General features: G+C 40.1%; 1 protein-coding gene across 1 annotated transcript; it reads right to left on the bottom strand.

The window, feature by feature from the left end:
• Positions 1-84: 84 nt before the first annotated feature.
• Positions 85-10,924, bottom strand: LOC117263311 (regulation of nuclear pre-mRNA domain-containing protein 1A-like). Its single transcript, XM_033636567.2, has 7 exons — positions 10,527-10,924; positions 7,132-7,261; positions 5,484-5,590; positions 5,237-5,331; positions 4,857-4,983; positions 2,741-2,916; positions 85-968 (listed from the first exon to the last, which is right to left on the bottom strand). Exons 1-7 carry the CDS (start codon positions 10,675-10,677, stop codon positions 870-872), a joined length of 885 nt encoding a protein of 294 aa, XP_033492458.2. The 5' UTR covers positions 10,678-10,924; the 3' UTR covers positions 85-869.
• Positions 10,925-12,372: the final 1,448 nt, after the last annotated feature.

Here is a 12,372-nt window from a genome sequence, read left to right as displayed (position 1 = left end):
GCTGGACATGTGTTTACACCCCCTGTTGGCCAGGACTACCACATGCATCAACCATGTCACACACTGCACACAGGACTGGAAAGATTAGGTCATTTTGTGTTTATTTGGTTCAAGGAAGAATTTCCCTTATATGTACAAAAACAAACAGCTTAAGTGTGGCTTTGCAAACTGGGGCTCCTATCAAGCTCTGTGAGGCATCTGCACAGCGTTCAGTAGACTCAAGGATAAAACTATGAAGCATACAGTAAACATGACAACGGACTTTCACTCCTTATTTCAGTATAGTGGGGGTCTGAGTGACTATGAAGATATCGGGGTACAGAGATACCTCGGTAATTTATCTGAATGACCATTTCACAATCATAAGCACTTACAGGTGTGACTCCCATCATATTTACATGCAAATTCAAAATGTACACTCACTAACCCATGGCTTACACACCCCTCTATGACGGCAATCCAAAACACTGAAAATTATTATGAATGATAAAGGGATATCTTCTGGTGTATTACCTTAAGTCACTATAAATACAAAAATATCACACCAGCATCACCTATGCCACTTCAAAGCTGTGAAACTAAAATGGAGCCAAAGCATGACGGGCCTGTGTCTGTTATATGAATCTTAATTTGTTCACTGTGCTGATGACACAGAGCACAAAGAGATGACCGCACTGACAGTAAAAACAAAAAGGACATTTCTGTTAATAAAAGCCATGTGGATAAATAATCTGTTAAAGACAGATGAGAACCACAGGTCACCACACAGACACTTTCCAAAATAAAGAACAGAAGAGCGTGGCAATGTCACTGATCAGATATCTAACAGACATGAGATGTTTCAGTAGCAGGAAGGTCAGGAACTTGAATCAGTTTGAAGAGTTGTAGAGTCCTCCCGGAAGGTTGTTCAGACGAGAACGTAGCTCCTTCCGGACCTGGGTCACCCTCGCCAGTTTGCGCTTGTATTCCTGAAAAAGTCCACAGCAGAGAGGGTTCATCAGAGCTCAGATATCTTTGAGTTTGAATGAGTGACGTGAATTTTTTAACAGTCTCAATGGTAATTTCTGGCCTAAAGGGTACTGACAAAATGTAACTGGAGAATCGGAATCAATATGTAGACTGCATAAAACTGGAAACAAGTTTGTCATTAATTTAACTTTGTATTGCATGATGCATCACAAGATGTGGTGTTAGCTAAAGTACCTTAACTTTAATGACACAAGTTTGCATTTCTGGCCAAATACCTCCATCAAACATGTTGTATTGTTCCCCACAATTAAGACTCATTTGAAAGCACCACCACATTTATAAAAAGAGGTTGTTTCATTGTATTTAACTATTTCTTTTTTGGCTGTTCAGCGTGCAACCCATTTAAAATCTTTCAAACAACTAAATTTATGAGATTTGAACTGTATCACTACTAGGCCCGGCTTCATGGATACCTCACTACATGATTTACTTGCACTTCCATCCTCAAAATAAAAACCTTCTTCCTCCAACTGATTTTGTGACTATACCAAGCAGAGAGGGTTATAGTATTTGGGTTTATCTTACTCTCAAAGTAAAGACAACCAACAAAACTGCAGAGGTTACTGTATCATATCCTAGGGCCCGTTAGACTGTAAGAACATGTCACAGAAACAATGGCTTTGACACATTATCCAGAGGTCATGTCAGCAAGAGAACAGGCCATTTATGTATCATATATATGCACCACTTTTTATGGTAACATGTAGTGTCACTCAAATGTTTCATCTCTGCTCGGGCTTTGCAGCATGCAAGTGCTTACTGTGTTTGGTAAACAGCTGATTCATGTAGGCATGTCTCCTCACCAAGTTCAGTATGAATCACAAGTGAAAAATTACATTTGATGCTATTAATAGCACATCATGACAAAAAAGTAGAGATAACCCTGCTCTGTACCAAGATTTCTTTAAACAAAAAAAAAAAAAAAAAGATTGTCTCCTCCAAGTTTTGGTTTTGGTTTGACCTGTAATGACATTCTGAGGTTTCCTCTTTTTCAGCACATCTATGACTTGTAATGAATTGAGCTCTAAACTTAACCTTTAATGTGTAACTAGCATTTACTGAATGTCACTACTATGAAAAAAGAATAAATATTGCTGTTAAAGAGCATATTTGATATTGAAAATGTGTACAATGCATGAATCACCAGGAGCTGCAAGTGTTGCAGCAAAATAAAAGCACTCACAAAATCAAGTTTTATTTTTTATTTTCATTTTTTTATTGCAAAAGACTTGACTGTGTGACGATACATATATGAAATACTTTATCCTCTTGGTATCCTGTGGATAAAGGCTGGACAGTTATTTTCAACACAAAATAAAAAGGATGGCTATCAGAAAACAAGAAAATCTGTAATCTAGTATTTAGGTCGATACTTACCTTGTAGGATACTTCCTACAGTGAGTAAAGATTGAACTTTAGTTAAATGACAAAGGCTAAAAAGAAAAATTGGGTATTGAGTGTGACTAATTAAGAATCTTTCCTGCTTGTAACACTAACAGGCCTGACAATCAAACTGAAATCTACAGCAACACAACAGACCGTCTGCAGAAGTATGCAACATGCTGAAATACATGAATAGAAATGTTAATTCAAAATAAGTCAGAGCACACGGCTACACAACACAGATGAACAACAAGAATCAATAATGGTGACAGAGAGGTGAGGCAGACGAGACGTACAGTGATTGAAAGGAAAAAAGTGATTTACGCACTTCGAGTTTCTGCTCGTTCTGGGTCAGGCCGTCCTTCTGGCTTTGCAGGAAGACCGTTAGTGTGTGTGTGAGCTGCCTCCTATCATCAATCTCTGCTGCCAAGCGGCCACTGTAGTCTGCTAGCAACATGCACGCCTCCTCCACCAGCCGAGAAAGCCTCTCCCCTGATTCCTTATCTGAAGCACATAAAGCACACAGAGAGCAAGGCACAGTGTTTAAACATGTCAAGTCTGGAGGGTTCAACTGAAGGTCATTCAGCTATCCATTAAAACAGGTATTATAAATAGCTGCTGTATAATCACAGGCAAATCAAACATTGTTTCCTGTGGCAGGTGGAGGCATTATAGCCCTTTATACCTGTGCAGTTTTAGTGCCCTGCTCATGCCCTTCAGTTTGTTTGTTGAAGTGAAGGAAGGGCCTCTATGCTCCGTAGCCTTCAAATGTACAGTGTGTCAAAGTGGTTTAATGACTTGACATGCTGTCTCAGTCTTGAGGATATGGCTTTCATACAAAGACCGTAACATTTTTAAAGGTTCAGTGAACTATCATGACATCAACCCTCTGAGACCCGTTTCTGTCTTCTCTCAGGGGGGCAGGGGATCTTTAGAGGGAGACAGCAATTCAAACATAAAATGGAAGCCACAGAGGTGGTGTAGAAGAAGAATATGCATGAATTATTTTTGTATGTTGTATATGTTGTACTGGGTATCAGGTGTTACAGGGTAATTAGCGGTCATCACTATATATAGTAGGAACTTTTCTTTGCCTGGTCAGGTGTTCCGAGTTGAATGGACACTGACAGGTTTGTGATGGAAAATAAATGGGCGGAGTGTTCAACCGGCAAGTTTGACTCAGACTTTAATTCATCAGACACGGTAACAATCAGCGCATCAATTAAGTCATCCCAGGTGCAGCATGTCAGTGGCTTAAAGCGTTGGCTCAGCCTCTACAAGCGGTATACATCATCTGAACCTGAGGATTAAATCAGTTGCAGCTCTGCACTGTGTCTCAAGTTTTTCTATCCATGAATCCATAAGAAACACTGTGTCGAGGTTACGCACGTATTCAAACTGTTCAAGTTTAGAGAGACAGAGGCTTAGAACATTATGATAGAAGTATATGATGGCAATTCACACGCTCAATTATGTCTCCGAAGTTGATGCAGCAGATGTTGGTTCATAGTCCGACACAGATTTACAAAAAAATTAACAATTTTTGAGCAGAATTTTGTTTTCCTTTAACGGCAGAATATCCCACTAAATTACCACATTAAGACACCAACAGCTTGAGAAACATCCATGCTGTGATTTCGTATGAGGCGAGCACTTCTGTTCTAGAAACTATTCAGAAACCTCATTATTGTCAATATACTTATGAAAGCCATACATCCTCTGAGTGCCAGAGGTCTTGAGTTTGTGACTGTACAGTTTCATGAGGTTGTGATTATCCTAGTGATCACAAGAGGTCATTTTATACAATGAGGTCAAGTTTCAAAAAATAACTACAGGGACTAACATCATACCACATGAATAAAATCTGGTTTAACTAATCCACAAGAGTCTTAAGATTTCCAGTTACCCAAATTATACATTTACAAGACTTTTGGGGGACTCTAGTATACGGAGATAATCAAATACACTATTCTTAGAGAAGGTGAAATTAACAGATTTACACCGCATGCAAAAAAAGTGCATGGGATTAGCATTAAGTGGGCATGTCTATAAGGTGAGGCTCGTGGGTACTCAAAGAACCTGTTTTCATTCAGATATCTTGAAGTGAAATGTCAAGGAATCCCTGTGAAAATGGCCCTGCCAGTTTTTCCCCTCACAAAAGTTTTGCATAACTTTTGAGCTCTATTTAGCCTTTCCTGACAAACTAGCATGACACGGTTGATACAAATGGATGTATTAGATTGTATAGCATAAAAATTGAGAGCACCTCAGCCCCTTAAAGACAGTTATGTTGGCCAGGATTGCCGGCAGTTCCAACAATGTCAGAGGGTTAATCACTTTATTAGCTAATGAGTACACATGTTAATGAGCTATCAAACAGACCTGTGCGTGCGAGTGTGTGTGTACACACAGTATACAAAAGTATGCTTCGTCCTGCCTCCTACCTGTGATCCTGTGAAGCAGTGACGTGTCTTGCACCTCTGCAGGAAGGGAGGAGATGCGCTGACGCAGCACTGAATCACCAGAGGCTGCATTTTCCAGCTCCTGCAGAGCCCGGATTAACTCCGCTGTCTGAGGCAGAGGAGAATTATAAGCAGGAAAAGGAAGGAGAGAAGTTAAAAGGAGAATGAATGGTAAAATTAAGAGTTATCATAGGTTAAGTGTTGAATACAAACAATATTGGAGAGGCTGCAGAGAAAGGAAGTATTACAGTACAAATCAATCCAGATGCAGCTCTATGGACTGTAAAAAGTATCATTGTGTTTAAGAGTATATTTCATCAATACTCTGTATTTATGGCTTCACTGATTGTGTGGGCAATCACCTGTGGGGGCTCGGCTGGGGAGCTCTGTGAAGCAAAGTCCTCAACATCTGGTCGGATCTCCTCATACGACCGCTTCTTTGCCTTCTTTTCTCCATCTAGGATTTATGAGACAAAAACAGAAAACCATAGTAAACCATGCAGGGAAGTCTTACAAAACCAAGCTAGCAAGGTTTAAACCTGCAGGTTGGAGCATAAGTAGCTACATTAGCTTATTGCTGTAAGCAGTGTTCGTGATGTGTAAACTTACACAGGACTTGTGAGAGCTGATCTAGCAGGTTATTCTCGTACACAGCTCTCTCCTGCCAGATTGACAAAACCCGACCCAGCTGTTTCTTACAGCCCTCCTCACCATCTCTGGACAGGACAACACAAGACAATACACTTCAGCAAATATGTCCTAGTATGCTAGCTGTATGTCCTGTGTCTGCACTGAAAGAAATCTGAGCCACACAACACTGTTGTGCTGTACTCATGCACAGGACGGGGGAAAGGTCATGGATGTGTAAAGAGAGAGGCAATGACAGCGAGAAGAACAGTAAAGTGGGACTTCTGAAGGAGAACTGATGGGATGGATGTATTTGTTTGGTTGTTGAGTTCAGATACCAAAAGTCTTTCTCCAGAATGCTTGACTCCACCTGTAGGGCCTGTGTCGACATTGCGTTTTTTTTCTGAGTGCTGGCCTCTTTTTTTCCAATTGTTCCTAATCCTGGTGAGGAGAGAGCATACAGCCGCCTAGAGGAAAAGTGCCATGCCCAGCTTCTTTTTTCAGAGCGTTCTGGGTTTTTTGTGCAGCTCGTGTGAGCTTTGTGAGTGTTTTAGCGGTGTTTCAGTACGGTCTATCCTGAGCTATATGATAGGTCAGTCAGAAACTATAACAAAGAGAGAAAAGCCCAATTGAGGGAGCAGATCGGCTGGTCACTGAATGTTGCTGATGTGATGAGTGCTGTGCTTTTATCACTGTATGCTTTGTCAGTTTGTTGGTAACTAGTCAACTGTCTGTTAATGAAGCATTACTTGCAGAAACGTAGCGAGTCATTAAAAAAAAGCACCAGGAATGTTTTTTTTTATGGAGAGACTGGGATGAAGAGCTCCTCCCACCCTGCCACAACACTTCTGACAAAGAAAAACACTTTTGTGCTGTGCTTGTGCACAGAAAGGGGGAAAGGCCACGGATGTTTGGGTGTTGAGTTGAATATTTTGACAATCTTTCTCCAGAATCCCTGACTCCACCTTTAAGTTGTAATTCTCTAGTGTTTCCAAAATGACTCTTGCAAAAACAACAATTTCTTGTCTTGGTAATTTTGAAATCAAAGATGTGTATCAAAAAACATCACTACCTAAACAATAACAAATATACACGTAACACGCTCACATAAGGTAAGTCGCCTGTGCATTTTCCTGAGATTTTCCTCTGACGCACCAGTCATTCATATATTTGTACAGAGATTTTTTTTCAAAATATTTCCTGTGTCATTTACAGATACATAGTCACTATTAGGGCTGCCACTAACGATTATTTTCATTGTCGACTAATCTGTCGATTATTTCTTCGATTAGTCGACTAATCATTTCATCGAAAAATGTGTTAAAATGTTGAAAAATGTCGGTCTGTCTCGCCCAAAATTACGTCATCTAATGTCTTGTTTCGTACTCACGCCAAAGGGTTTTAGTTCACCGTCATGGGAGAGTGTGTAAAGCTGCCAATATCTGAACTTAAGAAGCTGCAGTAAGAGTATTTTGGGGTACTTTTATAGTACTTTTCTATGAAAAATGACTCAAACCGATTAGTCGACTACTAAAATAGTCACCGATTATTTTAATAGTCGATTAGTCATCGATTAGTCAACTAATCGTGGCAGCCCTAGTCACTATTGATTTGTAATATAAAATCTCACCTGTATACGTGTTTGAATGCATCAACGATGACCGGTGCAAAGTCCTGAGTGAATTCTGGTCCTTTCTTCTTGCTGTTCTGAATGACGTCATTGGCCAAGTAAAGGAAGGTCAGCTTGCGTGACACTTGAGCTGCATGCATTCAAATATACACATACACATATCACAGCATTTGGTGATGATCCATAGGACTGAACTACAAGCTGAGCAACACAGTGGTATGGCAATAAAACTATTAACTGTATAACTGATTTCATTTTTCTTCTGAGTTATTAATTACAAGACAAAATGTAAATGTAAAATCCAACCAAGCCAGATAGTTAAACATTAAAGTTACCCTTTTTCTATATATCAAACACAGTAAATCACAGCTATCAGTCACAAATACAAACATCTATCCAATAACAACTGTTTAGTCACACAGTTTGTTCTGCACTATAGCTATATACATAAGCATCAACGGTTAGGGCATTTAAGGACATCATTACACAAATAATTCTTTCTTACATCTCTCTAACCACATGGCTTGTTTTATGTCTTTTCATAAGGGTTTTATCCACCAGCATCACCTTCATGGACACAGACACATCATACAAGTAATGGTGCACATCTCATGGTTGTTTTTGGACTGGTTACAGTCAACACTGAGCTGAACGTAAAGCTCCAGAGAAATGTGCCATCTCTGTCCCCACTGCTATTAACACTGCACACTCCTTTCAGTCCTCAGACAAGCTCCCAAAATACAACAACCACTTGAGATATCATTAGGTTGTTGACTAGCTCCTGGAGGAAAAGTGTGCCAGTATTAGCTACGACTACAGCACTACACAGAGACATCCATATGACATATCAACTACTTCGCAAAATATTCACAACAACTCTATTATGTACTTGTGCATCTACTCAATAAATTTAGTGAACCCACTAAATTTTATTGTTATGATTCGATGTGGATACGTTTGCTTACAGTGGTTGATGGCTGGTGATCTATCATTAATACAAAATAAATACAAATAAATATATTGTTAGAAGCATACAGGCCACTACTTACATTACAACAATCTTCAACACATTCAGTTTTTAGTGTAAGACTGTTTTAAACAGAGTGACGTGACATTTTATTGGTCTATTATGGTGACAATGAGCCAAAAACACACTGCAAATCACAGGTGTTAATTGTTCAATGTCCCTCTGGGGGAAAAAACTTGATAAAATATTGTCATGGTGCAGCCTTTATTGCTTGATGGAGTTAAGTATTTACAAGATTTGACTCTGTGTTAAATCATAGTATTAGTCATAGAAGAACTTTAGTCCACAATAACGTAGTCTGTATTATTTTCTCTGGTACTGATCTGCTCGCTGGGCCTTTAAACACTGCACTGACTGTAACTTCAGTGTATCTTGTATCCCTTCAGTTTCAGCAGTTGACAGTTATGGGCTTCAGAGGACACATTAAAGTGATGTGTGTTTGTGCTAGTGCTTGAGAGAAGAGAGCGTGAGAAAGAAGTTAAGAGAAAAATCTTACTGAGAAACCAGTTCTGGCCTAGCCAACATTGTCTTACATCCCAGAATAAATGCAGCATATCCCAGCAGCCCCAAATAGATGTAGCTGGAATATCTAACTAGCATGAATGGCACTGGCCAGTCGCATCAGAATCTGTCATTGAGATGTTGATTGACCATCTGCTATCCCATGTGACCCACCTATTTCAGTTGTTCAGTGTTTATTAACAGAAGAATGATTGAAGTATGGAATAACTAGAGAAAGGGCTAGAAAAGGAGAAAATGTTGATGTCAGGTAGACTTAAAGGGCAACACCAACTACACGAAAAACTCCAGTTTGTTATTTCCATGGCCTTGAAAAGTTAAATAAATATTTGTGGACATGAGCTGCTCCCTCAAAGCCAGAAACCAGAGAAGTAAGTCTCAAACTTGGGACATCATTAAGTATAGTCTGAAGCTGCTACAGTACATCCGCAATTAATGGGAGACTGATTTGATGGACCCGCAGGATGTTTGTTTTCTTTTACCAAATGAGCTTTATTTCATTGTAGTGTCCTCGGCTCTGAAACAGGAAATGAACCCGCACACTCAGAACATTCCCCTGAGTGCTCTCAGTGTCATCGTTTGCATCTTTCCCAATTCACTGCCTGTGTAGCAGCTCCAGACTTTATATTTGATGACATCACACCTTTGAGTTGTTCATGTTAACCATTACACTAAACAAAAATTTAAACGCAAACCATTGTTTTTGCTCGCATTTTTACAGGTTCAAGTTTAAGGTCAAATACTTATTTATTTGTCTCTCATATTTTGGTTGCAGCTTTCCGTTTCCGAGATAATCAATCCATCTGACAGGTGTGGCATATCATGATGCTGATTAATACACATGATTACTACACAGGTGTGCTTTGGGCTGGTCACAATAAAAACACACTAAAATGTACAGTTTTATCACACAACACAATGGCACAAATGTTGCAGGTTTTGACAGAGTGTGCTAAATTTGTGACCAAAATTTGAGGTCTTTTGTGTGCATAAACCTGTAAAATATGGGGGCAAAAACAAAAGTGTTCCTGGATTGCCTTAGACCACAGGAATAAAACTACCTATGAATTAAACATATGTATGAAGTTTAAAAATGTGCGTAGTTTCCTTTTAAACCTAATGCACTCCTGAGGTCTCCCACTTGGGAGGAGCAGAAACAAGTTGTGAACTAAACACTGACATATCAAACTGTGCTGACTGATAGGTTGGCCATTTAATGGTACTAGAACAAGCTGTAAACACAAAATTAATGTTGTCACCACTAAAATATGTTGTGGTAAACATACTAACAGCTGCTTGGTTGCACATGGTTGCATTTGGAGCATCATTAGCATTCATTTGGTGTGGTCAATGTGGCAACCTCCTCCAGAGGGAACTATCTGGCTCTTTGTGTGCTAAATGTTCCTGCTAAATGTCTGTGGTTTGCTGTTGCTTTTTACTTATGTCCATTTAAATCCGCAATAAGCAGGGTCAACTTGAGTGGCACTTCAGGGCCGTGACACGTAGTATGACGGCCTTATGTTGGCTAAACTATTGGGAGACTCCTATTACCTTGTGTGCCAGGGCTAATGAGCAAGTTCAGTTTACTGTTAACGTTACACTTAGCATGGCTAACACATAACCAGGCTAACATTATATAGGAACATAGTTTGAATTAGCTTAATGTCACTGTTAAACAATGCGAGTAAGTCAAAACCTTTTAAACTACCTGCTCGAGAGTTAGCTAACAGTTAGCATTAGCAGGTAACCGTGCTAACAACAACGTTAGCTGAGATAGTTGGATAATTAGCTTTAGCCACAGCTAACTTTTGACTAATGTGGGGAACTAGCTAGCTCTTCACGAACTTACCTTTTTTCAGTTCGTTGATCCAAACATTTACAATGGTCCTCGAGTGTTTTCTATGATGAATGAGCCACAGCGACAACGTCTGCACACTTTGCTGTGAGTTGCTGAGCTCGGACAGTTTCTTTTCTAAAGCCGCCTCAGAGAAAGCTGACATCTTGACGAGACCACAGGGAGGACTGGACACTGGGAGAGGCAGCTTTAACGTGTCCCCCAGATGTGTTGTCTGCCGCGTTAGCCAATCACTACAGAAATTTTAGCCATCCACATTAGACGACACACGCTTCCTCCTCCTATGTAAAAACTGACCGGGGTTGTTGATGTTAACTCGCTGCAGCCGTCCTCTCAGTAGTGTTGTGGTGCGGCTCCAGGCAAAGCAACCACAGCAGTCTGCTTCTGCTTCTTCTTTGATTTTAATGGCGGTTAGCAAACCAGCTTTCAGGCGCCTTACCGCCACCTACTGGACTGGAGCGTGGCACAGCAGATTGCCATCAAACAGGGCAAAACAATAAAAAAGAGGAGTAAATTTCTCTCTGTCATTCCTGTCACTCTTCATCAGTTAAACAGTAGCTTACCTATATTCCTTGATGCCTGTCCAAGTAGACTGCCCAATGTAATACTGTGCTTTTCTTCAGTTAGTCCTGTTATTAACTACAGCTGGGCATTCAACACAGTCATACCACAAAGACTCTCAAAAGCTCCTCACCCTCGCACTGATACCCTCCCTCTGTGCCTGGGTGCTGAATTTTCTATCAGTCAGAGTTGGGAACCATACATCAGGAATAAGAACTATAAGCACAGGGACCCCCCAGGGCTGTGTGCTAAGCCCCCTGCTGTACACCCTCTTCATGTATGATTGTGTGGCCTCCCAGACCAATATCAGCATTATAAAATTTGCAGATGACACTACAGTCATTGGGCTGATCACTGATGGGGTAGAGACATACAGAAGACAGGCAACAGAACTTGTGGCCTGGTGTCGGGACAATAATCTCTCCCTAAATGTACGCACCCCAACTACAGTCTTTTCACACTTCTGCTACAGGAGTGTAAAATCCAGGACAAAAAGACTGACCAATTTAAGCAACAGTAACAAGCTAAGACGCTGTTAATCAGGAAGAACTCATTGGGAAAACATTGGGACTTTATTGTTGTCTTTTTTGAGAACATTGGGACTTTATCATCATTGACAATGTTTAGTTTTTATACTTATCAGGTCCTACTGATCCCAAATAGCTAGGAGAAATTAAAAATGTACGCCAAACAAAAGTTCGGGTCTCAGGGGGATAATATTCCCCATAATACAGCTGTATATACTGACAAGTGGCACAGCGGTCATCTTCTTCTTTGGAGGTTTTAACGGTGGTTGGCAACCAGCATAGGAGGTACATTGCTGCGCCCATCTACTTCAATGTGTGGATCAGAGATTAGATCCTACTTGTTAATTCAGTTTCGCTGAGAAGTCTTAGAGAGTCTTACTCTCTTGAAACCTCTTCTTGACCTTCCTGTGTTTCCAAATGGTGAATTGACTTTATATTGTAAAGAGATCATCCTCTCTTGTTTTACTGGTCACTAAAAGTACGTTTGTGGTTTCTTCTGATGTCTGAGGATGAAATTCCTTGTTGAATCTGACTCAAGCTGAGGTTTTGAAGACATATATACTGCGGCTCAAATCTCTACTACAGCCATCCCTCTCCACCGTTCATGATGTGAAATTCAATCTTAAAATTTTCATTCAATCATTTCAAATCAAAGAAAGCAAATCCTTAACCATCCTACATTTCCTGTCAGTCTACTATAAGCAATTACTAACACGGTCAATAGGTTTATGTAAGTAGGACACAATAGTCAT

This window comes from Epinephelus lanceolatus, chromosome 16 (genome assembly GCF_041903045.1).
Source record: "Epinephelus lanceolatus isolate andai-2023 chromosome 16, ASM4190304v1, whole genome shotgun sequence".
In the NCBI taxonomy this organism is placed as follows: Eukaryota; Metazoa; Chordata; class Actinopteri; order Perciformes; family Serranidae; genus Epinephelus; species Epinephelus lanceolatus.
This window is presented reverse-complemented; position numbering and strand designations above follow the sequence as displayed.

Coding starts and splice junctions, on each gene's coding strand:
- LOC117263311 (XM_033636567.2), bottom strand. CDS start 10,677: ATGTCAGCTTTCTCTGAGGCGGCTTTAGAAAAGAAACTGTCCGAGCTC. Junction 4,984..5,236: donor CCCCAGCCGAGCCCCCACAG/GTGATTGCCCAC, acceptor CCTCTGCCTCAG/ACAGCGGAGTTAATCCGGGC. Junction 2,917..4,856: donor ACTGCTTCACAGGATCACAG/GTAGGAGGCAGG, acceptor TATGTGCTTCAG/ATAAGGAATCAGGGGAGAGG.